General features: G+C 52.1%; 1 protein-coding gene across 4 annotated transcripts in view; it reads left to right on the top strand.

The window, feature by feature from the left end:
- The window catches only part of SLC38A10 (solute carrier family 38 member 10), a 40956-nt gene that overhangs the window by 10279 nt on the left and 3920 nt on the right, over positions 1 to 26757 (top strand). For all 4 annotated transcript variants that reach the window (XM_066381508.1, XM_066381507.1, XM_066381510.1 and 1 more), the window contains 12 exons: positions 168 to 213; positions 1054 to 1147; positions 1311 to 1454; positions 2217 to 2341; positions 6535 to 6637; positions 7399 to 7581; positions 10339 to 10450; positions 11372 to 11478; positions 17394 to 17556; positions 23250 to 23417; positions 24144 to 24593; positions 25133 to 25255. In XM_066381508.1, coding sequence (XP_066237605.1) covers positions 168 to 213; positions 1054 to 1147; positions 1311 to 1454; positions 2217 to 2341; positions 6535 to 6637; positions 7399 to 7581; positions 10339 to 10450; positions 11372 to 11478; positions 17394 to 17556; positions 23250 to 23417; positions 24144 to 24593; positions 25133 to 25255 — 1818 coding nt within the window. The remainder of the gene's footprint in view (positions 1 to 167; positions 214 to 1053; positions 1148 to 1310; positions 1455 to 2216; positions 2342 to 6534; positions 6638 to 7398; positions 7582 to 10338; positions 10451 to 11371; positions 11479 to 17393; positions 17557 to 23249; positions 23418 to 24143; positions 24594 to 25132; positions 25256 to 26757) is intronic.

The raw sequence follows: 26757 nt of genomic DNA, 5'->3' as shown, positions 1-26757 counted from the left end.
TCTAAGAAAAGCATGGGACTAAAATAAAAGTATGCCCCCCTTACACCATGAAATGCCAGACCAGCGGGCTTTTGTCACATTGCATTTCACAACTTGTACCTGGACCCGTCTTGACTGATACTCTCCTCGTGCTGTCAAGCATTGATTCTCTTTCTGTTCTGCACTAGCATTTCATGCCTATGGAAAAGCCGGGAAGATGCTAGTGGAGACCAGGTAGGTGGTACTCCCTTGGGGGAGGCTTTTCTCTGTCTTCCCCCTCTCCCCTCAGCCCTGTACCTAACAGGGAAACTTGAGGATGGTTACAAAATGAAGCCTATGCTTCAGACCAGGGTTGGTTTATACCTTATAGTGCCTTTCTCAAGTGTTAGTAAGTATTTCAAAGTTCAATTCATTGTACCCTTAAAATGATCCATTTCAAGGTTGAATGCCTCATTTAAGTCTTTCAAAGGAAAATATGACATGGAAAGCTCGGGAATACAGCACCACGTGAGCTCTGCGGTGGTCTCCCTCTCAGGGCTGTTCCCACACGGGCATGCTCCACCCCTGAACACACTGTTGCATTAAGGTAGCATTAAACTAGGAATGTCCTATTTTTCTCCCTTTGGAGTAAAATTTTATGAGATGAAAACATTGCTGGGAAATTGCACTTTCAGGCTTCTGAATATGGGATCACCCTTTCCGAAAGGCGCTGTCCTGTGACTTGTCTGACATCACAATGCGTGTTTGTTGCACCTGAGAGAACTCTCAGAAGCTTCTGTGGAGAGAATATGAAACCCCATAAAGTGTACTGTTATTCAGTATACGTTCATAGTAAAAATTGCACTCCACAGACGTATCCAGGTCCTGTAAACGTGTGAAATTGCATCTTTCATGCAGCCCAGCCTTTGGGCGACATGTCAGTAGTGGCCGGCAAGGCCCAGCATCTGCCTTAGCATCCCCGCAGAACCACGAGCACAGCTGGAGCCTGATCCTCAGCTGAGGGCTGGCTCTGGCTGTGGTGAGACCACAGGCTCCTGTAAAGTGCCATGAAAGTCACGACTCCCTTCTTTGTAGCATGATTGGTCTGATGCTGGGGACCTGCATTGCCTTCTATGTCGTCATTGGCGACCTGGGGACCAACTTCTTTGCTCGGCTGTTTGGATTTCAGGTAAGGACACCCCTCAGGTGTCTGGTGTCTTGGCATGCTTATGTAACACCCTGTAAGTCCCCATCTCAGACCTGTGGGAAGAGGAGGTGTCAGGTCTGGGCACTTGGGCTGGAAGCACAAGATACTCCTGTGTGGCACCTGCCCAGCATTGCTTGGCCCCCAGGTGACAGACACCTTCCGCATGCTCCTGCTCTTCGTGGTGTCACTGTGCATTGTGCTGCCACTAAGCCTGCAGCGGAACATGATGGCCTCCATCCAGTCCTTCAGTGCCATGGCCCTGCTCTTCTATGCCGCGTTCATGTTTGTGGTGAGTGTTAGGGGCTCGCTGGTTGGTCCATATGCACCTGCAGCTGGTCCCCTGGGAAGTGAGGGTGAGGTCGTGTCTCATATTAGGGGACGAGTTTTAGGTGACTGTGTGGTCAGGAGTTACAGTGCCAGTATTTGGTCATGGGGGGTGTTTTTTTCTAAGTGAGCGTTTCTAAGCAACCAGATGGAATGGTCCCATGTACAGTGGGTACTCGGAGCATCTGGTTCTTACGCTTAGAGGCTGAGCAGATTCCCTGGGACCTGGGCCATGATCTGCCCGTTCACTGGCAAGGTCAGAATGATCTGCCCTGGGAAACAGGACCTGGAAGTCTTTGGAGTCAGTTCTCCTTAGAGGATCAAGCACCTGTATGTGTTCCTAGCAGCCCGTAGCCGTGAGTGTCAGCCTGTGACGGCTAGCCACTGCTCTCCATAAGCCTGTCGTCATGGGGCTGGGCAAGGACCTGCCCAGTTTGGGGGAACCATCCTGTCCTTGGGGCAACGGAGTGGGCCCTGCAGTAGGCCTCACTGCTCACTGCGTGGGCTAAGTGGCCCCTGCACAGGCAGCTGCCTGAGTGCAGGTGGGCCCTGCAGTGAGTTTTCCTTGTGGCAGCACTTGGTCAGCTTGTTGTCCACCAGAGGGCAGGGAACCCTGAAGGTGCAGAATCCCGGCCTCCTGGCACCAGGCTTGCTACGGGTGCATGCCGGCTGACATGGGGAGCGGGACTGACTGGTCCCCAAGCACCTCTTTCTCCTCCTCACACAGATTGTGCTGTCCTCGCTCAAGCACGGCCTCTTTGGTGGGCAATGGTTGCAGCGGGTCAGCTACATTCGCTGGGAGGGCATCTTCCGCTGCATCCCCATCTTTGGCATGTCCTTTGCCTGCCAGTCGTAAGTACCACCTGCTTCCAGAGCCTAGGTGGGCCTGTGTTCTGTGTGGGTGGGGGGTCCAGTGCTGGGCCATGGGCCTCATCTGTCTGTTTTCTTACTTGCCCAGTTAGGCCACCAAAAATTGTGTCCTGTTCAGTCGTGATCTTCTCCCTCTGCCTTGAGGAAGATAGTTATATTTTTATATAGCTTTTAATTTTTTTTATTGATTAGAAATAAAGGAAGGGAAAGAGGAAAGAAACATCTATTCATTCCACTTATTTGTGCATTCGTTGGTTGATTGTTTTTCAAAAGACAGGAAAGGAGAGAGATGAGAAGCATCAACTTGTAGTTGTGTCACTTTAGTTGTTTGATTGCTTCTCATATGTGCCTTGACTGGGATGGGGGGAGGGCTCTAGCTGAGCCAGTGACCCCTTGCTCAAGCCACAACTTTTGGGCTTGATGATCCCATGATCAAGCTGGAGACTTTGGGGTTTCAAACCTGGGACCTCAGTGTCCCTAGTTGACACTATCTACTGTATCACTACTGGTCAGGCTTATTGGTTGATTCCTTTTTTTTTTTAAGATTTTATTTATTGATTTTTAGAGAGAGGAGAGAGAAAGTGGGGAGGGAGAAAGTAGGGAGGGGAGGAGCTGGAAGCATCAACTCATAGTAGTAGTTGCTTCTTGTATGTGCCTTGACTGGGTAAGCCTGGGGATTTGAACCAGCGATCTCAGCATTCCAGGTCAATGCTTAATCTGCTTTGCCACCTCAGGTCAGGCCATTGGTTGATTCTTTCTGTGTGTGTGTGTGTGTGTGTGTGTGTGTGTGTGTGTGTGTGTGTCAGAGACAGAGAGAATCAGAGAGAGGGACAGATAGGGACAAATAGGAAGGGAGAGAGATGAGAAGCATCAATTCTTTGTTACAGCTCCTTAGTTGTTCATTGATTGCTTTCTCATATGTGCCTTGACCAAGGGGCTACAGCAGACTGAGTGACCCCTTGCTCGAGCCAGTGACCTTGGGCTCAAGCTGGTGAGCCTTGCTCAAACCAGATGAGCCCATGCTCAAGCTGGTGACCTCGGGGTCTCGAACCTGGGTCCTCTGTGTCCCAGTCTGACACTTTTATCTACTGCGCCACCACCTGGTCAGGCCATTGGTTGATTCTCGTATGTGCCCTAACCACATCTTGTATGAGCCCACAACCTTGGCATATAGGGATGATGGTCTAACCAACTGAACTACCCGGCTAGCACCTATATAGCTTTTCTATTGAGAAATCAACTTTATTCCTGAAATGCTGTGGCACTGCTGGTGAGAGCACCCAGTTGGCTCAGGCCCCCATGAGAAGAGCTGGCTGTAGGAGTGTGAAACAGCCCAAACCATCTGATCCGCAGAGTCCCAAACATTTTTCCAGAAGTAAGTTGTTTACATGAGAATATTTAGAAGGAAGTGGCACAAACATTGCCTGCAGGCGGCCTCTGGGATGTGTTCAGAGGTCTGTATGCATGTGAGTGTGAGCCTTCCCTGGCATGGAGCTCTTGAGTGCAGACGAGGCTGTTTCTATAACTCCAGCAGCAGTACCTTTACCACCATGGCGAGAGCCAGTCACCCGCTCAGTAAAGAGGTGTGAATCCAGTGCAGATGGGAAAAGACCATCAGCGTGCGGGGGTTGGCGGAGCGATCCCCCCACCTTCATCACTCTCATGGACATGATGGCGCCGATCACAAACCAGTGTGACATGAAATGCACTCATCCTGTGTTCGCATCACATGCAAGATCCAGCCAAGTCTCTGTCCCCACCTCTCATCTCCTGGCAGCTCAGTTTCCAGCAGAACACACTCCTCTCTTGCTGTTCAGCGTTCCATCACAATTGGTGATGGAAGTCACATTCTTTCCCTGGCACCTGGTTATCAGTTGTCCCTTTTGTCTGGAGTTTGCATTTTAAAAAATAACCCCGTGGTTGGCCCTGGCTGGTGGCTCAGTGGTAGAGCTTTGGCCCGGCATGTGGATGTCCCAGGTTCGATTCCCGGTCAGGGCACACAGGAGAAGCACCCATCTGCTTCTCCACCCTTCCCTCTCTCCCTTCTCTTTGTCTCTGTCTTCCCTTCCCGCAGCCAAGGCTCCATTGGAGCAAAGTTGGCCCAGGCGCTGAGGATGGCTCTGTGGCCTCTGCCTCAGGCGCTAGAATGGCTCTGGTTGCAACATAGCGACGCCCCAGATGGGCAGAGCATCGCCCCCTGGTGGGCATGCCGGGTGGATCCTGGTCGGGTGCATGTGGGAGTCTATCTGACTGCCTCCCTGCTTCTCCAGAAAAATACAAAAAAGAAATGAGTAAATAACCCCATTGTTGGTCTGTTTTGGTAATGGCCACATGGCAGCTAGCACACATCTGTTAGGTTTGGTTGTTAGGTCAAATGATAGGTCTGGAAGGCTTATAAGCGCGGTTCATTCTGCCCCTCACAGAGGACATTGGCCTGCAGATACGCTCATGTCTTCCATTGAACAGGGGGGGTGTCCACAGGCCTCGGCCCGGTCCGGCCAGCCTGCTGACCTCCCCATCAGGGGCAGAGACAGCTCTTTCCTCCCACTGTGTCTGCACTGGAGCATGTGCAGGGATTGAGGCTCCTGTCTGCCCTTGCCAGTGACTTCCAGGCCCCACCTATGTGACTGGTCTCCTTGTTGCAGGGATGACCAGGCCTCTGCTTTGCCATATATGTGTGGCTCCTGGTCTTCCTTTGTGGCCAGTGAGTGCTGGGATGCAGAACCAGCAGTACCCAGAGGAGGGCACTCTGGGCCTGGATCTGTGCAGTGGGGCAGGAAGAGTGTGCCTGGTGGTTATATGGAGAAAGCTCCGTCTGACTTAGGTAAACTGAGTCACGAGGGCTGTTTAGCAAGGTGGAATGCTGAGATGGGCCATCATGGGTGTCTGTGGCTCTCATCACCAGGGGTCACTGGGACATAGACATGTTTGGGGGTGATTGCGGCTGGCCTTTCCACACTTGACCATATATTGACCCTTCCCCACAGTGCCCACAGCATCCAGGTCAGGGACTCCTCCTGTGTGTACAGGGGTCGAGGAGGGAAGTCCCAAGTCCTGGAGCTGATGCCACTCCCCAAACTGAGCTCCCTAGTATGGACCCTGCTCCAGCCCCAGGAGCCAGTTGGCACATTCAAGCTGCTTCCCCTGCAGGTCCTCTGCCACCTCCCAGCTGCACAGGCCTGCAGCATCCCGGTCCTCGGGTGACCTTTGCCCATGGGAGTGCCTGATGAGACCTATGCACAGGACCGGGTGACAGGCTTCAGTTTCTGGCAGCCAGGCCTCTCCACCTGTTCTTATTTTTCGCTTTGTGGTCAAGTTTGCATATCCTCCTTGTTTGTATCTCACTTTCTAAAGGCGGTTTTGGGGTTTGGCTCCACTGCCTGCTGTGCTTGTCTCCTTAATGCTGATGATTTTCTGTTGTGACGCACCGCCTCCCCCCAGTGCCTCAGGACCTGTGTGACTTGTGCACTGCATGACCAGTGCCCACGGCTGCCTTGGGGCCATGTCTGTGAGCTCCACTGGGAGCACAGTGGATGAGACTGGAGAGCGGCCACCCTCAGCACAATATCACCCTTGCTTTCCTGTCTGGATGCCCCCAGCGCAGCTCCCTTTTCCTGGGGCTGCCCTCAGACCCCCTCCATGTCCCCCCATTTCTGATTCTTGCAGGAGAGCCCACATGGACGTGTCCCTTCCCCACCCATCAGCACTGCATGCCTGGCCCGGGGCTATGGGGCAGAGGCCGCTGCTCTGGAATCTCTTGTCTCCTGTCCATGCGGCTCTGAGCACTGCTGAGGCGCAGAGATGGGCGGGCATCCAGGCCAGCTTGTGTTTGTTTAACTTTGCAGTCTTTTGACAGTAATGCTCTGAACCGCTTCCTGCTTCCCCTGTAAACATGCTGCCCGGAGCAGTCACGCCCCTGCTTCAGTGGGACAAACGGCCTTTCATTCTGTGGCACTTGTCAAGTGTTTGCAGGGAACACGTGGGGAAGGCTCTGAGTGCATACCTGGCCCCCCTCCCAATGTTGCAACATCTTGACTCAGTTTTGAGTTATGTGGTGGAGAGTGTGGTGGGAGGGGAGGTGTCATAGATTCTAGGCTGGGTATGTGGGACTGGGAGCCTGAGAGGGCATGTCTGTCTCTGGAATCTGTTTTGTGAAGCCACCTGTTTTTACACAGTCAGGTCCTGCCCACCTATGACAGCCTGGATGAGCCGTCAGTGAAAACCATGAGCTCCATATTTGCCTCCTCCCTCAACGTGGTTACCACCTTCTACGTCATGGTAGGACAACCCCCCTCCCGCCATGTCCGGGTGGGTGGCTGTGCCGAGAGTGATGCTACCTCCTGCCAGCTACTCACAGTCCCCTGGCACAGACCGGTTCTGGGCTAGCTCAGAACCCCTGTACAGGTGTCCCAGAGCCCAGTGGTCGCAAGCTCCTCAACTTCACCCTGAGAACCACTCTGCCCTGGCAGCTTTGGTGCTCCTGTCCCAGGAGGAGCTCCAGGTGGATGGCGCTGTCTGGGCCCCGGCTGGTGCCTGCAGAAGGGCTGCAGCCACTGGCAGTGACAGTGCAGTGGGTTGATTTCTCCCCCAGCCTCTGTAATGCTCCTATGTGCTGTTTCATTACATTACAGACAAAATTGCAAATACGCAAAGGCTGTGGCTCGTTGCCCTGAGCTCCGTGGTTTCAGCAATCTAGTTGTGTTTACAAATGGTCCCTGCAGATCATCACTGACAGAGTGTTTCTGTCCATGGGGATGTTGTTTATCCCATAGTGCCTTGCTTGGGATTTCAAACCACATTAAGGTCTGCCCTCTGCTTGTAGGGACTGTGGGGCCCCTGGCTCCTCCCTTTGCCCTCAGGAGCTCCATGGTCTTGGTGCCCTGTTGTCTTCATGAAAAGCCTTGTGGGACCCTCACTTTTAGGTGTTTACCTTTATCAAGGAGGACCTTTTACGAGGCAGGAGGGTGCCTGTGAGGTGCCCGCAGGCCTTTCCAGGGAGGGTTGACCCAGCACACTCCCTCTGCTTTGTCTTCTGGCAGGTGGGGTTCTTTGGCTACGTGAGTTTCACCGAGGCCATTGCTGGCAACGTGCTGATGCACTTCCCCTCCAACTTGGTGACCCAGATGATTCGCGCTGGCTTCATGATGTCGGTGGCTGTGGGCTTCCCCATGATGATCCTTCCCTGCAGACAGGCCTTGAACACCCTGCTGTTCGAGCAGCAGGTAAGGTCTCCACCCTCCAGATGACGATGTGCTGGTTACGTGTGAGTTTCCTGATCCTGATTATGTTCTGTTTAGTGGCTTTGCTAGTTTTCACTTTCCTGGCCAGTGGTAGGCAAGCTCTTTTAGCTAAACATAAAAAAAACTTCAGCCTGACCTGTGGTGGCGCAGTGGATAAAGCGTCAACCTGGAAACACTGAGGTTGCTGGTTCAAAACCCTGGCTTGCCTGGTCAAGGCACATATGGGAGTTGATGCTTCCTGCTCCTCCCCCTTCTCTCTCTCTCTCTCTCTCTCTCTCTCTCTTTCTCTCTCTCCCCCCTAAAATGAATAAATAAATAAATAAAAATTAAAAAAAAAATCAAAAAACATTAAAAAAAAAACAAAAAAAAAAAAACTTCAGTTAAAATGAAATCTTTTAATAGGGATTTTTTAAAATCCAACTTTGGGGAAAAGAGACAGTACCAGAACAGACAGGGACTGAGTCAGATGTGGAGTCAGCCCATTGTCCAAGCAGGTCTGGTCATCACTGTGACTTCCCAGCTATGCAGTTGCTTCCCCAGAGAAGGAGCCAGACCTCAGGAGCCTGCGTTCACGCAGTCAGGAGTGAGGAATGGTTGGGGTGGGGATGGGCCGGCCTGATGGGCAGGAGCTGATTGATCCTGGGTATTGGGGTCAGTGCACTGTCAACTTCAAGTAAGTGGGACTGAGCATTCTCACGGTGTGACGAAAGAGGTCTGAGCCATCATGTGTGCGGACACGGTGCTGCTGAGGCTTTGATAACACGCTTTCAAATGTTCCAGCTCTGACTGCTCCTGAGTTGACAACAGAAGGCACACATATAATGGCTCATGCCCAAAGACATCTCGGGAATCCAGGATCTGTGGGTTTTCTCTGTGGCAATGTCGTGTCCCTTGTCTGAGGTCCTTGAGCCTGGTCTCTGGCGTCAACTGGGACATTTGGTGGCCATACAAGTCCCATGTGACTTGTTTAGGCCACAGACTGTTGTCCAGAGACTCCAGGGGAGAGTGTTTCAGTCAGACTGTGGAGGGTGGGACCCCTGGGCCCTGAAACAGCTGGAATAGGGCTCATTGTCCACGTCAGCACGTCAGTTAAGAGCACTTCCCATGGATCCTGCCATTAGAGACAGCAGCTCATGACAGAGGTTGAGCCCTGAAGTACTGGCCACCCTCCCTGTCTGGTTTGCCCCCCTCAACCCATTAGCTGTTTAGGCAGTGAGCGCCAAACCAGGCCTGACTTAGCACTTTGTCCCTTGGTGGGGGGGTGGCAGGCATCTCATGTGGTTGTAGGTCTTCCTGATGTCCAGCCTGGCCCCACCCTGTGGGTTACCAGCCCATGTCTTTCACTGTTTGAGGCACACGTGCACTTTGTATCTAAGCAGGGTTTGTGCTGCTGTACGTGACGTGTTTTAATTGTTTTAACATTGAAAATCCACAGTGGCCCAGAGGCAGCATTAACTCAGGAAATAAACACCTATCACAGGGACGGCCGGGCGGGCGAGTGTCTCCTCACAGAGGCACAGCAGCATAGCCTTTACTGTCTTCTGTCTTCAGGGGACAGGCCGAGGGTTTCTGTATTCCATGGAAACTCGCTATCTCCGTGCCCTTGCTCTTTCACCTGGTCAAATGCTCCGGTTGTTGCTGGCCTTTTGCCCTGACCTCTCAGGGATAGCTCTCATGAAGTCCACACACACAGCCCTCCTTTTTCTCTCTGGAGTATTTCTTGGGTGAATGTTTTGCATAGGAAGTCCTGGGTCAGAAGATAGAGACAGTTACCATCCTGAGGTTGCTTAGAAATTCTGTCCGGCCTGACCAGGCGGTGGTGCAGCGGATAGAGTGTCGGACTGGGATGCGGAAGGATCCAGGTTTGAGACCCCAAGGTCGCCAGCTTGAGCGCGGGCTCATCTGGTTGAGCAAAAAGCTCACCAGCTTGGACCCAAGGTCGCTGGCTCGAGCAAGGGGTTGCTCAGTCTGCTGAAGGCTCGCAGTCAAGGCACATATGAGAAAGCAATCAATGAACAACTAAGGTGTCACAACGAAAAACTGATGATTGATGCTTCTCATCTCTCTCAGTGCCTGTCTGTCCCTATCTATCCCTCTCTCTGATTCTCTCTCTGTCCCTGTAAAAAAAAAAAAAAAAGAAAGAAATTCTGTCCGTAGCCTCCCATCTGTCAAAAGAAAATTACCTAGGACTTGGAAATTGGGTGCTCGAAGTTCTAGTCTGGAAGGTTCTGAAGCCTCCCTGTATTGGTGTTTTTATAGTCCCCTGTTCTAGAAGCTTCACTTCCGTCACTTTAATTGGTCCTCACTGCCATCTGATCCCATGTTTACACATGAGGAAACTGAGGCACAGAGGTGAAGGAGCTGAGTGTGCCTCCTCTCAGCTGTTCCCTTTATTTTTCTCCCTGCATGTCACACAACTGCAAGGTGTTGAGTGTGCAGGTCCCACCCTGAGACCTGTTGGGGGGGGCTCACATGAAGTTGTGTGGCATTGCTCCCAGAGGATATTGGGACTTGCCACTGACCTTTCCACCTGAAGTCATGGAGCCTGTCCATAGCACAGGAGTGACCCGGGCCTTACAGGTCAGGTTGCAGGTTCACATCAGTGTTGTTCGACCACAGTGTGGGGCCTCCGTGCAGACCCCTGGGGCATCAGCAGGGCCCTTTGGGTCTTGCTCCCAGGAGAGCAGTGGGGGAAACCAGCATCTCAAAACCTTTTTGTTTGCATTTTCTTACATGTAGCAGAAAGATGGGACCTTCGCGGCTGGAGGCTACATGCCACCCCTGCGGTTCAAGGCACTCACACTCTCGGTTGTGTTTGGAACCATGGTTGGTGGGATGATGATCCCTAGTGGTAAGTGGGTGCTGCTGCTCTGGCACCGGCCTTGCCACGCACTCCCCTCCTATTGTGCGTCCTGCTGATATGTATGGACACTCAGTGGCCACCTTATCTCCGAGTCTCCTGCCGCTCTTCTGTTCCCTAAACAATCTGGAAATTCTCAGGCACCCGAGAATCTTCTTCAGCATCAGGAAAGGTGTAGGATAAACGTGGCAGCTTATGGGGACTACAAACAGGTGTGAAAACCTGAGTTGACCCAGGCAGAAACCATGCTGCAGGCAGCCAGCCTGATCTGTGCAGGTGGCTGCTACAAAGCAGCTCCTTCCTGCCTGTCACCTGATTTAGTTGATGCCTCACCAGGGTAAAGGTGAGAATGTGCAGGGTGTCTGTTTTCAGGCCTCCAGCTCCCTGGGGACAGACAAACTTATCATCAGATCCTGAGTGGAACTGCACATGCCCTCCTCAGGTCACAGCCCAGGGCCCCATACTCCTGGTATTCACATGTGTCCTGGGATAGTCCTGCTCGGTCACTCTGAGCAGCATGGCAGTTAACATGGAGCCATGCAGTGTGGAGCCAGCCCCTGGTTCAGGATGATGGGTGCTGAACTGTCAAGAAGTCTCCCTGGTTTCTACAAGGAGCTAGAGCAGTGGTGCTGGGCCTTGTGCTGGGGGCCCCAGGGAGGTGTTCCTGCTGCCTCAGTGAGGCTCATGGCCACAGGATGCAGTGGCATTAATGAGGAAACAGGAATAGAGCAGGGAACCTGCCTGAGACACAAGAGCTGGGAAGTAGTGGCCTGCACGGTCCTGGATGTCCTGTAGGCACAGACCAGGTGGTTCTACCCCACCTGGAGTCGTGCTTGAGTGAGCCTCTGTGGCAGGCTGGCTTGGTGGCTAGAGCAACCTCGATACTCAGCCCTTCCTGCCTCTTATCCCTAGTGGAGACGATCCTGGGTCTCACAGGCGCCACCATGGGAAGCCTCATCTGCTTTATCTGCCCCGCCCTGATCTATAAGAAGATCCACAAGAACACGGTCTTCTCCCAGGTGAGTGCTGCTTGGCCTCAGCAGGCCAGTGTTGTCTGGGGTTTGCAGAGGGGGGCATGTACTTCATGGCTTCTGCTTGGTCCCAGTGGTCGGCAAAACACAGGGGTAAGCCAAGGTGAGGGGGTCTGTGCATGGGAAAGCACCAGCAGGTGTGCGTGGGGAGGTCATGGGGGCCTGGCGTGGGCGTGGCACCAACTTACTTATCAACATCAAATATTGAACAGCTGTTCCCCAAATGTGTGTCTGTGTGGGGACGCCACTGTCAGTGTGTCCTCCTGAGGCCAGCCCCCATCTTGCAGGGACTCTTATGGAGTCAGCCCTCTAGTCTTCCATTGTTACAGACACACTGGGACAGTGTCTATACACGTGAGCATTTCAGTGTGTTTGGGGGTGTGTCTGTAGGAAGTTTAGAATGGAAGTGCAGTGTTGGAGGGCATGAGCATGTGGAACCAGGTGGCTTCTGCCTGGCACCTGTGTGGAGGGAGTTCAGCCACTTTTACTCCGCAACCTGGCACAGGCCTCTTGCCACTCATCACCTGGCAGCAAAATGAGCATCCTGTCATATTGAGAAGCATGGTGTTTCTTTTTCTGTGAACTGCTCTGTGGTTCACTTAACTTTTGTGGAGTTGCTGAGCTTTTCCTAATTGCTACTTTTGGTAGTTTTAGAAGTATAGTGTATGTACAGCAAAACAGAATCCCTTTTTACAGCTTGACATTTGCTAAGTGACTTCACCACGGAACCATGTCCAGGGCAGATCTGGAACCTTCCAGCACCCAAAGCTTTCCAGGGATGCCTTGCCATCTTCCTCCTCAAAGGTTACTGCTTGTCTGTCTTCTAACATTTTGGAATGATTTTGCCTGTCCTTTGAGTTGGCGTAAATGGAGTCTTACAATGCATGTTTGTGTGTGTCTGGGTTCCTTAGCATTGTGTCTACGTTCACCCACACACCTGCGGGGCTGGACCGTGGCAGTGCTGTGCCTGAGCTCACTGCTGGGTGAACCCTTCTATGGCCAGGGTCCAGGTTGGGCTGTCCTAGTTTCTCCTGTTGCACATGTGTGCACTTTGTTGGGTATTCACTTGGGTGGGGTATTGCTGGGCCTGGGTCAGTTCTGTCCAGCTTTAGTGGATTTTACCAAACTTTTTTTGCTTTTCTGAAGTCCTTGGCATCATATTAGAATTCCAGTGGCTTTTTTATCACTATCCCTTCTACAGATTCCAGCCTTCCGGTGGGTGTGTAGGGAATGGTCCCCTTGTGACTGATGAGGCAAGGGCCTGTCCAGGTGTTTATCCATCAAGTGGGGTGGTCTTGAAACATTTTTAATCTATTAGGTTGTCTCTCTTCTATTGATTTGGAGAAGTTTTTAAGACTAGATATAACTCCTTCTTAGACACACATATTGCAGATGTTTTCTCTCGTTGCTGGCTGCCTTTTTATGTTCGAATGACCCATGTTGATCAGCAGATGTTCTTACTTTAGTGTAGTTTAGCCTATTGGTCCTGTTCCTTTGCTGGGTGCTTTTATGCTGACCTCAGAAAGCTCTGCTTCACCCAGGTCCTGAAGGCAGTCTCCTGTTACATTGCAGGGCTTCTTGACTCCTCGTTCATTGCCACAGGGGACTCTGGCTGCTAGCTCCCCCTTCCCCAGGTACCAGCCACCTGTGCGGTGTGGGGCTGTCGGCCTCCTGTGCACCAGTGCTCTTCTGTTTCAGCAGGGGTGGTCTTATGTGAGTCTTGGTGCCAGGTAGAAGTCCTCCAACTTCATTCTTTTGCCATATGTCTTTCCTATTGCTGGCCCTTGCATTTCTGACCAAGCTTTAGAAGTGGCTGGTCAACTTCCTTCAAGACTGCCCGTTGGCCTCTGACTGAGGTTGCATCAAACAGTAGATTCACAGCATTTTCTAACTTCCATGGTTGTTTCTCCTACCCACTTTGGGCGATTTCCTAGTAACCTTGTCTGTTGGTTTTGGGCATCATCCTTGTGTGGCTGGAGGACACAAACGGAATCTCAGTCCTTTGTCCTTGGTTGAGACTCACTTTGTGGACCATCCGGTCCCCTGGTGGGTGTTCATGGCGCTGCATGGTCTTCACTTGGGAGCAGTGTGTAGGTCACCTTTACCAAATGCTATGTTCAGATTTTTCATACTCTCACTTTTAAATCTCTTTGTTTATCATTCTGGGGAAGGGATGATCATTCCCACTATAATTTTAGGTTTATTTCTCTTACAGTTCTTACCTTTTATTTTGATGCTGTGTTACAGGTTAAGATGGTTATGTCTTGTTAAACTGACCCTTTTTCTTGTGAAATGCCCCTTTTTTTATCTTTGGAAATGCTTCTGTCCTTAAAGTCAGTTTTGTCTGATATATTGTAGCTAACCCAGCCTTTTTTTTTTTTTTAACACAGAGACAGAGTCAGAGAGAGGGATAGATAGGGACAGACAGGAACAGAGAGAGAGATGAGAAGCATTAATCATTAGTTTTTCGTTGGGACACCTTAGTTGTTCATTGATTGCTTTCTCATATGTGCCTTGGCTGCAGGCCTTCAGCAGACCGAGTAACCCCTTGCTAGAGCCAGGGACCTTGGGTCCAAGCTGGTGAACCTTGCTCAAGCCAGATGAGCCTGCGCTCAAGCTGGCAACCTCGGGTCTTGAACCTGGGTCCTCCGCGTCCCAGTCTGACACTCTATCCACTGCGCCACCGCCTGGTCAGGCTGTTAACCCAGCTTTGTCTGGGATTTCTATATGCACAATGTAGCTTTTTCATCCTATTTTTTTTAATCTCTCTATGCCAATGTATTTAAGGTATGTTTCTCTCTTACTCTCTTTTTTAAAGGTGTATGTCTTAAAATAGTGTATGGTTGGCTTTTGTCTTGTTTTGTTTTTATCCAGTCTCTTAATTAGAGTATTTAAGACTGTTTACACTTGATGTAATTACTGCTTTGGAGTGGCGGTGTTAAAGCTTCTCTTACTCTTTGTTTTTTATTTCTCCCATCTGTTCTTTTTTTTTCTTTTTGCTACCATTTGGATAAATTAGGTATTTTTCATATTTGTTTTTTATTCTTCTTTAGCCGGTGCTACTCATGCCTGTTCTTCCGGTGCTACACAAGGCAGTGTAATAGGGGCCTTGTCTTGTCAACATTGATGCTGAGTTAGTTTTCACCGCTGCTGAGGCAAGACAAGGACCCCTCGCTATTCTAACTCCATTTACCTGCCTCTGGCCTTTGGTGCTATTGTTTTTGTGTATTCTAATTTTACATACATTTTAAACTCAAGACATTGTGGTTTCAGAGAGTCAATGTTTACTTACACAGATCCTTGTGGTTTCTTGGTTTCCCATCCTTTGGCTCTGCCCCCTAGCATTCCTGGTAGCTTGTGGACATTGCTTAAGAGAACTTATGAGGCTGTGACAGAGTTCTCTTCCATCAGACAGGATGGCAGAGACCTGTGTCCAGATGACACGGATCTGCCTCTGCTTTGCCCTTACTGCTCGGGCGTAGTCTCCCTGGGTCTCAACGAAATGCCATCATCTGAGTTCACTCGTGCTCTGCTGAGCGCCCACCTCTTGGCACTACTCTCTGTAGGATAGTGACAGCTGATGGGCCTAGGCCTAGGAGGAGTGACATGCAAGACATGGGCCCTTTCCTTCCCCAGGAGTGGAGCCCCTCACTCCTGGTGTTGCCCTGTGCGCGTGTACCGGTCTGGGTCACTGTATCCTGTGCTCAGCGCCCTGTCTCTACGCCATGCTGATGGGCCCTGTCCTCATAGCTTGCCTGCTGAGGTTGTGTGAAAGTTTCTTTGGTGGGCATCTGAATGCTTTTATTCAGCTCCATAGTAGTTGTGAGTTGGGGGTTGTGTGCTGCCAGACCACCACCCTGCCCAGACCAGAAGTACCTGGTGACTTCAGAATGCTCACATAGCAGGGAGCCAGCCCCTTGCCTGCCAGATCGCGACTGCTTCCCCAGCCTGTCAGGTCTCAGTGTTCCACTCTTTTTGGGGAGAAAAGTCAGAGTTAGGAAGACCCTCCCACTCCAGTGCTACATAAAAATTCTTCCCTCACGGCCCTGGTTCAGTGGTAGAGCATCAGCCCGGCATGTGGAAGTCCCGGGTTTGATTCCCAGCCGGGGCACACAGAAGAAGTGCCCATCTGCTTCTCCACCCCTCCCCCTCTCCTTTCTCTCTTTCTCTCTCTTTTCCTCCCACAGCCAAGGCTCCATTGGAGCAAAGTTGGCTTGGGCGCTGAGGTTGGCTCCATGCCTCCGCCTCAGGTGCTAGAATGGCTCAAGTTGCAACAGCGCAACTCCCCAGATGGGCAGAGCATCACCCCCTGTGGGTATGCCCAGTGGATCCCAGTCAGGCGCATGTGGAGTCTGTCTCTGTGCCTACCTGCTTCTCACTTCAGAAAAATACACACACAAAAAATTTTCCCCTCATTCTGCTGCTTTCATACCTGCTTCTCACTTCAGAAAAATACACACACAAAAAATTTTCCCCTCATTCTGCTGCTTTCATGATTCCCTTTTCCACTTAGCTCTTTGTTCCATCTGCCTTCTGCTTCAGTGTAAGAAACAAGGCGGTCAGCTAAGTGTTTTCTAGGTGGCTCGCTAGTTGTCAGGCTGTGGTCCATCACTGATGGGAGATGTCATCTATTCCCTTGCGTTGCATTATGATGTGTGTTTGGGTCTCAGGTCTAACTCGCTGGCAGGCCTGTCCAGTCCACCGCCCTCCACATGGCTATAATTACTATTGTGTGGCAGTATGTCCCGCTTCTGGACGTGCTATTGAGATGCTTTATTCTAATCCCTCTTCTTTGCTTTTATTAATAACATTTCTGGGTGTTCTCACTTGTTTATTTTTCATGTGAATGTTCAAATTAGCTGCTTTGACTCTTAACAAAAATAACTCCAGCTTTTTGTGTTTTGGTCTAATTGGAAGCTGGAAATGAATTTAGAAAGAGTCAATATCTTTTATGTTCTCGCTAACCTACAACATGTCCTCAGGACTCACTGTGCGGCCGGGCATGGCCTTTGCCTAGGGTTCCATGTCCAGAGTACAGCCACCCCACAGCACCAGCACATGGTTGTGGTTGTGGTTCTGGGGCCTGGGCTTTCCTGGTTTTCCTAACTGGATGTTGAGGCTGTGCCTTTCAAGTGGTAATTGATCTCTTGATCTCACGTCCTCCTTCTTAGAGCGTCCCCTTCCATCCGTGGCCATGAGCTGGTGGTGTGAGGGGCAGGCTCCTCTTCCTCCTAACTCAGTTGGGATGGTGTCCAGTGCTTGCCTGTAGAGCCTGATGCCAGCTTTTGCTCGGTGCACAAACATGAGTGCACATTCACGCCTGCACACATACGTACACATGTGCACAGACTCAAGGGAACCAAGCATGTACTGTGCCTGTTTCACTGTGGTTTCTGGAATCTAGAAAGAGCGCTGACTTCATTAACCACCTCTGACCGTGTGTAGAGAAGGCGAGGGGACGGAGTGTGCTGTCTGTCCACAGCAAGAGGCCCGGATGACTGGCCTGACCTTGTCCACCATGCTGCCGCCGCCTTTTCTTTCCTGACTTGTTGCTTTGAGTTTCTAAGAAACACTCAGAAACATAGTTGCAGTTTTGCACAGGCAGACCTTGGTTCTCCACCAGCAGGAGCTCCATGTCACACACGCGCCCTTCTCTCTGTGGGCTGCCCTCATCCTCTTGCCCTACCTCATTGCCACTGCAGTTCCAGCAGGTTTGGCTGATGATGCAGTCACGTTGATCAGTTAGGGACCAACGTCTCCAAGTGGCCAACAGGATTGACCAGCAGGCGGGCCTTCAAACACTGTGCCGCAGGCCCTCCTGCTGTGCTTCCTCCTTCCCAGTAAGGGCGGTTGCTTAGGGACTTCATGACCCCTCTTGCTCTTGAGGTCTTTGTCTCATCCAGGTGGTGCTCTGGGTCGGCCTGGGTATCCTGGTGGTCAGCACGCTCACAACCTTGTCTGTAAGTGAGGAGGCCCCTGTGGACTTGGATTTGGCAAAAGAAGCTCCTGGTGGTCGGCTTGCAGAGGCTGATGGTGCGGTGAAGGCGGAGGCAGCCCAGCTCTCAGGTATGTGTCTCTTAGGTATGCCACAGCCCCCCAGACCCTGCAGCCCTCTGGGAGGTGCCCCAGCAGCGACACCTTGGGGTCATGGGAATACAGGTGGCACAGTCCAGGCTGTCTCACCTGCCCAGCTGCTTCCATCCTGTTTGGGTAATGGAGCTAGGCAGGGCAGTCACCTGTGTACAGGGTACAGAAGGTGGGTGGGGACAGCAGGGCTGAGACCTCCATGCCTCATGCAGTGAGCTTTCAGGTAATAAACTTGAGGGTGTCAATTTCAGCCAAGTTTCATCTGGACAGTCAGTGACGCTCCTGTGCTTGTGGCCTGTTTACATTCTGTTCGTGGTCAACTAGCCTGTTGGTAGAGTGCTGACCCTCACTCCCTCCTGCGGCTGAGGCTCTTCGAAGGCCCCTCGAAGGCCCCCAGTGCTGTGGCCCTATTGCCCCATGTGTGGTTTCTGAGCTTGGTTAAGGTGTCTCTCCCACCATGATTGATAAAAGACAAGGTCGTGTGGAAGGGCTGGCTGGTGGTGGGGGGTAAATATGGTCAGGTGCTATGCACAGTGGGGGCCATGGCCCTTGAATTTGTTGCTGCCTCTGTTCGGGTCCACTCCCTGTGCTTAGAGAGCCCCTGACTGCCGGCAGCCATCTCTGCTGGGACTGTCGGACCTCTGCGGTGTGGGCATGCTCCCTTCTGTCTTCCTGGGCCCACATAGCCAGCAAGGCGATCCCCTCTCAGTGGGTTTCCTACAGAGAAGACCCCTAGGAATAGCAGGGCTTATAAAAGAAACAACTTGAGTGGCCAGTTGCAGGATTCAGTAGTTTGGACGGGTAAAAAAGTTCACTTGAAGATGGAGGTGTATTGAGGACCTACCATGTTTGTACCCCACTGGGTCCCTTGCCCCTGGGCATGCCTGTTCTTTGTGTAGGGGACACCCAGACAGAATTGGACTTGGGTTTCCTTCCCAAGTTGGCTGTGGCATGCCCAGTGGCTGATTTCTTAGTGTGAGTCAGCACAGGCAGTCCTCTCTGACCGAGCAGCTGCATCCTGTCCTGGAGGCGGGTGCTGGCTCACCTGGAGCCGCCGTGGCCACATCTGGTTTCCATTTATTGCACAAGGCTATACAAAACACATGGCCCCTCTGAACCACATGCTGTTTGTTTTTAGCGCATTCTTCGTTTTTCTCACCCTGGCCTCCCCCATAATTGATGGGCTGCCTCACTAAGGTAGAGCTGTGGGGCCTGTGCCTTGATCCTGTCAGACTTTGCCATTGGCGTGTGTATCACATTTCCTGGTCTCTTTGATGTCGCAATGCAAAAACAGTACCAACTTTCCTCAGAGCCCTGCACTGGCCCTGGGAATGACAACTGGAGTCTCGCCCTCCTGGTGACACATGTGACTGGAATACAGCCTAGCACTCTTGGTGAACACAGAGCCTGGGAAACACGCTAGTGGGGGCCCAGCAAGGGGGAGAGGTGCTGAGCCCTGTGAAGGCTCACGAGTAGTCACCCATCTAGGGAAAGCTAATTAGGCCACTTATCTCATGTTTGGGAGCACCCCAGGGGGCTGGCAGGCGAGCAAGGATTTTGTCACATGGAGGCTCCTTCCTGTGACTGGGCCTCCAGTTCCCTTCCTTCCTTTCTTCCAGGGACTGCACCCCTATCCCATGGGCAGGGAACAGCCTAGCCCACACCCCTTGTACAGTACGTCCCCTTCCCACAATGTGGGGGACACAGCCATGCTTCTGCTCTGTGGGGAAGAAGGGCCAGGTCAGGGTCTCTGGGTGCCTACTGCACGGGAGGAAGACCTACAGGTGGCAACGCATCCTTGCTTATGAATGCAGGTGGCAGAGGGTGACCACAGACCTGAGTGGGGCTTGCCATTGTTTCTCCCAAGCATTTGTCCTGTGCCGCCTGCACCAGCTGCCCATGCACACAGATTGGAAAGCATCCTCACTTCTTGACAGATGCCAGCATGTGTGCGAAGAAGACACGGCTCCCATGTCTGCCGTCGGTCCTCAGGTTTGGGAGCAGCGTGTGCTGTAGCTCCCCTGTACCCTGCCCAGAGGGGCCTTCATGGCTGCTAGATTATGCCCATCATCTTGCAATTCTTTCAGGATGTGGTGGTGGGCCCATTTCTCTGGTACCTCACCTGGGGGTTCTGCTGGATGCAGAAGGGCCCCTGGGGCGGGGAAGGGCATGGCCTTCTGTATCCCCGTGTCAAGTGACCTGGGCCCGCCTTGTCTCTCAATGAACAGTCCACATGCCCTGCCCCTGCAGAACCACAAGGAGTGATCCACCTGATGGGACAATGGGGGTCCTAGGAACAACTACTAGGTGTCCTACACATTTGACAGATGAGAGAATGTAATAGTCAGGATCCCTCTGCCACTAGGTCAGAATGAGTAGGGTTTATAAATAAGCCCTGACTGAGCCGTCTCACTGAGGGAGTATTAAGTGTCAACTTGTAGTTGCTTCACTTCAGTTGTTCATTGATTGCTTCTCATATATGCCTTGATGGAGGAGGGGGCTCAAGCAGAGCCAGTGACCCCTTGCTCAAGCCAGTGACGTTGGGCTCTTGCCAGCAACCTTGGACTTCAAGCTAGAAACCTTGGGATCATGTCAATTATCCTGTGCTCAAACTGGTGACCTCGGGGTTTTGAACCTGGGACCTTAAGAGTTCCAGGTCAACACTCTTATCTACTGTGCCACCACCAGTCAGGCCTTAAGTAACTTTATTTTGGTGCTTGGCATCTGAGATGACTGTTCCTGTCCTTACTGATCAAAAGACACGTAGAAACTGGTCGATGCTGGTGATAGCAGAGAGTACTTGTGCACCATTTGCTGCGGTGACCAGCCTCAAATGCAGTGTCTTCGGTGCCGTGGACGGGCTGCTTGGATGTTGCACCTTGGACACTGTCATGCATCTGACCCCAGGGACATCCAGGGCCTGCAGGTATTAGCAACCCCCAGTTCTATCTCCCTGAGCCAGAGCTAGAGAATTACTGATGACATATTGGCCACTGAGCAGTCCAATGGATCACCAGCCAGTGACCTGCTGTCTCGGGAGCTCCTGGCCTGAAGCATCTTTCAGGGGTGAGTGTGTCCCTCATCACCACTGTTCTGAGTATATAGGGAGGCCACTGACTATAAGACTGCCCTGGGCAGGTTAGATCCTCCACAGCCAGGCAATAAGAGCCATAAACTCGAAATTTCCTGGATCTGGTTACCTTGGCCAGTAATTGCTGGCAAGTCTTGATTTGGTAATTGGAAATGATGACCTTGAGGATGAGTAAGTGGGCTGATGACCTTCAGGACCAGTTAGATGGCTTGCACTGACCTTTGGGAGGCAGGGATTTTGCCCTGTCATGGGGTGCCCTCTGCTGGTTGTTCCTGTGCCTTGAAGGCTGCCAGCCACCCAGGAGAAAGTAGGTCCCAGAGCCCCACTCCCCCACAGTCCCTTCCGCGTTCTTGCCCCCGTTCACTGGTGGCAGCACCACCAACCACACAGGGCTATTTCCTGTCTTTCACAACCTGTGGTCACATTGCCATTGGAAGCCAAGCCAGGCAGAATGTGGACTGTTTTCAGCTAATTGTTTGAAGTTTTATGTCAGTTTTACTGCGGCCAAGAGGCGTTGCTGACAAACTGTCTCCAGTGAAGAGCTTGGTTAAAATGCTGTGGCCATTGCCTGCGGACAGCTCTGGAGTGTGGAGCCAAGACCGAAGGCATGTAGGGTCCCTTGCCCCTTGCAGGTGGCTAAGAGTTGCAAGTTCCTGGGTGGCTGCATGCCTACTGTGGTCACTGCCTGGCCTGGCAAACTGCATGGAGCTTGCCTGAGTCCGCCCTTCCACACCAGATAATGGACTGATTTCCCACTGAGAAATGACTGGTCAGGGTGGCTCAGCCCTGTGACAGTGGAGATTTTCTGTTTGGTCCTATCAGCCCATCCCCTCCAGGCCCTCTTTCTTAACTTTGCAGTGTGCTGGAGGAACCTCAGACTGATGGCACTTCTTTTTTTTCTTTTTAAAAAAAATTTTCCCCATTGATTTGAGGGAGGGAGAGAAAGAAAGAGAAGCATCAACTCGCTGTTCCACTTAGTTGTGCACTCGGTTGCTTTGCGCATGTACCCTGACGGGTAATTGAACCCACAACCTCGGCACCCCAGGATGATGCTCTATCCATGGAGCCATCTGACCAGGCCTATGGTGCTTTTCTTGTTGGCATGGGGTGTCTGTATGGGAATGGTCATATGGCAGAGACCAGGACATTTTCACCTACTGTACAGGTGACGGCCACACACTTCTGTGAACCAACCACTTGATTAAACTCCAGAATCCAGCCAGCAAGGCCTGTCTCTCCACCTCATGTGACAGCCTCCCTGGCTGGCAAGCCCTGTCTCCGAGCTGCTTCCCCTTTGGAGGTGACAGGACCCATTTGAGCAGGAGTATGAGTGCTCCGCACACAGTCCCTGCTCACGCCCCTGCAGCCTGGCCAGCAGACCACCACCCCTGCAGACTTCAGTCCCTTTTCTGGCCTTGGGGGTGAAATGATTGTTCTTTAAGGCTTCTATCCCCTTGGTAGTTGTTTAGCTTTTGCCACAATTGCCTAACATGTAGAAAGTGTTTGTTTTTTTTTTTTTTTTCTGTTTAGTAGCTTTTTATTGTGTAAGGAAATGGCTTTCTTTTTGACATTCTATATAATTTTATTTTTTAATGGGGTGACATCAATAAATCAGGATACATATATTCAAAGATAACAAGTCCAGGTTATCTTGTCGTTCAATTATGTTGCATACCCACCACCCAAAGTCAGATTGTCCTCTGTCACCTTCTATCTTGTTTTCTTTGTGCCCCTCCCCACCCCCTATCCCTCTCCCATTCCCCCCTCCCCCCCCCGTAACCACCACACTCTTATCAATGTCTCCTAGTTTCACTATTATGTCCCACCTACGTATGGAATAATACAGTTCCTGGTTTTTTCTGATTTACTTATTTCGCTTCGTATCATGTTATCAAGATCCCACCATTTTGCTGTAAATGTTCCGATGTCATCATTTCTTATGGCTGAGTAGTATTCCATAGTGTATATGTGCCACATCTTCTTTATCCAGTCATCTATTGATGGGCTTTTTGGTTGTTTCCATGTCCTGGCCACTGTGTTTTAATGGAGATAGTTTCCTAATAGGGTCTGTTGTGGCCCAGTTCTGTGGGCCATCTTTGTACCCTCTCCCAAGGACCCGCAGTGACTGCGAAGAGGATGGCTGTGGTCGTGAGGCCCTGCAGGAGGCGGGCACTGCAGCTCTGTGGGCTGTGGGTCTTGCTTGTCTTCCTTTTGATGTTCAGATCAGCAGGAAGAGGCTGACAGAATTGCAAGTCCACCCCCTCGTCCTCAGCCCACCAATGGTGGGCTCCTGCTGCCATCTGGTGGTAACAGCCAGTGTCACATGGAGCATTGCTCTTCTGCACCCAGTTAGGTGTAAATTTCATTTTGACATTTTTGTTGTGAATACACATGGAAGATTACAGAGTTTTTTTGGTGATACTTAGCTGCTAATGATTAAACAGGAAAAAAAATAGCTGCTTAGACCCTGCCATTTTACTGGGAAATGTGAGTACAGTCCGAGGAAACCCGCCTGGTTCTATGCTGATTGGTGGGACAGCCATGTGGAAATGCTGCTCAGTTAGCTTTTCTGTGCTTACAGATCAGGACCCAATTGTGGACGTGGCCGCGGACAGCCAAGATAAACCAAAGCCGCCTCATGAGAAAGACGAGATGGAGCAGGCCCAGATTAAGGGCCCTGTGGACATCCCCCCGAGGGAGGACGCTAAGGAGAAGCAGGAGGAGGTGCAGTTGGACCGGCCTGGACAAGGTAGTGCAGACTGGGCGGGAAGGCTGAGGGTGTGCAGGGTGCTTGGGGCTGTGGGAGAGGCTCCCAGGGCCGAGGTGTTTCCCCCTCAGCCCTCCTGTGTTCTAGTCTTTTTTTTTTTCTTTTCTGAAGCTGGAAACGGGGAGGCAGTCAGACAGACTCCCGCATGCGCCCAACCGGGATCCACCCGGCATGCCCACCAGGGGGCGATGCTCTGCCCATCTGGGGTGTTGCTCTGCTGCATCCAGAGCCATTTCTAGCGCCTGAGGCAGAGGCCATGGAGCTATCCTCAGCGCCCAGGCCAACTTTGTTCCAATGGAGCCTTGGCTGCGGGAGGGGAAGAGAGAGACAGAGGAAGGAGAGGGGGAGGGGTGGAGAAGCAGATGGGTGCTTCTCCTGTGTGCCCTGCCCGGGAATCGAACCCGGGACTCCCACATGCCAGGCCGACACTCTACCACTGAGCCAACTGGCCAGGGCTCGTTCTAGTCTTTTGTGCCTCCTTCCTTCTTGGGTTCATGCTCTGCCCTGTCCAAAGCATCTGGTTATAACTGCCCATCAGGTAATTTTCTAAAAACAGCATCAGTCCTTGGCTAGGCAGCAGTCAGATCTGTGAGAGGCAGCTCTTGCTGGCCTGTGCCACCCGACTGGGCACTGGGACTGAGTTCATAGTCCCTGGGACAAAGGCTGGGTTGTCCTACTGGTCCCCAACACGTTCCTGTGTTTTTGCAGGTGTCGCCATACCTATGGGAGAGGCTCATCGCCATGAACCCCCCATCCCTCATGACAAGGTGGTGGTGGATGAAGGTCAAGACCGAGAAGGACCGGAGGAGGATAAACATTCCTTCCAATATGTGGGTGAAAAGGCTCCTGGGGAAAACGGTCAGATGGCGCAACCTCTGCCAGATTCAGAAAGAGAGAGACGTGCACAGGCCCCGGCCTTGGAGGCCATGGGGGGTCTCCCTAAGGATCCTCAGAAGGGTGCGGAAGGAAACCGTGTACTGGCCATGGAGCCTTTGAAGGAGGACCTGAAGCTAGGTGACAGGGGCCTGCATCCTGGGCCCCGGGCCATGCTTCCTGAGGGCCAGGGTACCCTGTGGGCAGGTGCCAGGGACAGAGCGGATGTCCAGATGCTGGACCACGCTGCAGAGGCCGCAGGCAAGCCAGCAGAGAGCGAGCCCGGTGGGTATTGGCCTGGGCTTATCTGGAGAGGGCCCTTGGTGTGGGTGTGAGAACAGGAACGACTAGCCCGCCTGTCTGGATCCTCGCCTTGCAAGGCTGGCATGTACATGCAACGGCCCTTCAGCAGCTACAGGGAGGCAGGAGGCTGGTGGCTTGATAGCTATCATAGTATCTGTCACACACTCATTTGCCAAACCACTAAACGTCAGATGCCATGCTGCTTCTGTGTGTCTGGGTGCATATGGGGGATGGCGTGCCAGCACTTGACAACTAACACATTTTTAAAGTGTCAGCTAATGCACATTAATTGGCCAGGGTAATTAACGCTAGCTTGCTGCTATGGCTAGTGAGATTGTTAAATATTTTTTTATTACTTCCCTGGTAATCATCAGGTTGAATATAAACTGACGGGAGGGAAGGGTGGAGTGGGGGACAATTTTAGGGAACATCTGCCACCTTTTGTCCTTCCTCTACCTTCTTCTGTGCCCCCCACTTCCTTCTGAGTTTCCTGCAAACCTGTGTCTTCACTGTGTGTACAGGTGGGAAGCCGGCCCCTGGGGCCGGGCAGCAGGCAGAGCCTCGAGGGCAGAGGAACTCGGAAGGACAGGCCGGAGACCTTGTGGAGGGACAGGGTGGAGACAACACAGGCAGCAAGCTGGAGGGTAAGGGCTTTGCTTTCTCATCGGAAGGGTAGGGTGGAGACCATGCGGGCAGCAAGCTGGAGGACAAGGGCTTTGCTTTCTCATCGGAAGGGTAGGGTGGAGACCATGCGGGCAGCAAGCTGGAGGATAAGGGCTTTGCTTTCTCACTGTATCATCCCCAGGCCCTCGCAGGACATCTGCCCCTTCCCTGTGGACCCTGGACAATGGCTGGGACAGAGCCACAGATGCCTGTTGTCTTGGGGGCCCTTTTCAGGCCATTCCAGCCTCAGCGCCTTTCTCAGTTTCCTATGACAGAAAGGCCTTAAACAGCTGACCCCCACCACCGCCTCTTTCTCTGGCATCTCCCTAGGACCACTTTTATGTCCCTTTCTCCCCTTAAAAAACCTGTTGCTCTGCCACATGGCTTTCTAGTACCATTGGTGTTTCACCTCAAAGCAGACATGTTGGTGTTTCTAAGTGTGTGGCCTTGCAGCCAGCAGGTGTGGGTGTCAGTGCACCAGGCCTGGCTAATTTGAGGGTGGACCTTCTTGGCCAGCTGGGGAGGGGCTGGGGATTATTACTGTAGCACCCCCACACACAGCGGCTCTCACCCCTCCGTCTGCTGCCTTAGCCAAAGGAAGGGGGACAAGGGAAACTGTGTCACCTGCAGTGGAGACCTCTCCCCTGTCTGAAATGAAAGCTCCTCCTGCCTTTTCTGTCAAGTAAGGGAGACTTGCTATGACTCTCCAGACCTTCTGCCCAGCTTTGGGTGATCCTAACTGTTGGCCTTTGACCCCTTGTGCCCCCACCTGTCAGGCAGGGCCTCTGTTGTTAGAACTGATGGCAGCTGCCTGCTGGCCCAACTGCTGATCCTGATGTCTTTGGTGACCCAGTAGCTTCTGTTCATGTCCCCACCCTGGCTGAGGCCCCCCCTCCCATCATCAGTGTATTTGGTGTCAGTGTCTGAGCAGCAGCCCCATGGGCTGTTAATTTCACTGTGTGCTCCCTGGACATGTGGATCGAGGTGGAGTTGCCTCAGTGGGGTTCTGAGACACGCCTTACTATCCCTAAGCTGCCTCTCAGAGGGGTCTGTGGGGGCAGCCAGCCTGGTGCATGGGGTGTCCCAATTCAGGAGCTACATTAAGGACGTTGCCCTCGTTGCTTTGTCTCTGGTGTTAGTCTTCGTGTTTATTGGTTCCAGTTCTTAAAATCTGTTACCTAAGCCTGTTCGATTTTTTAATTTTTTCTTTCTGAAAAGAAATTTTCATGTTTCTATCCTGCCTTTCTTCCTCATGCGTCTCAATGGGATGAGCAGCTGAGATAAAAAAGATAGTAGCAGGTATGGCTCGAGAGGCAGGTGTTACAGGAAGAGGCATGTGTGGAGGGTCAGAATGCAAGGACAGGGCTGGCAAGGCACACATTCTCGTAATGACCTTGTGCAGAGCATGTGCGGCAGAACCCAGGATCCGGAACACATGGTCAACCCCCCAGCCCAAGCTGGGCCACAGCCCCTCTGTTTGGGT

Source organism: Saccopteryx leptura, chromosome 4, assembly GCF_036850995.1.
Source record: "Saccopteryx leptura isolate mSacLep1 chromosome 4, mSacLep1_pri_phased_curated, whole genome shotgun sequence".
Taxonomy (NCBI): domain Eukaryota; kingdom Metazoa; phylum Chordata; class Mammalia; order Chiroptera; family Emballonuridae; genus Saccopteryx; species Saccopteryx leptura.
The sequence above is the reverse complement of the archived record's forward strand: the minus strand, read 5'-3'. Positions and strand labels throughout refer to the sequence as shown.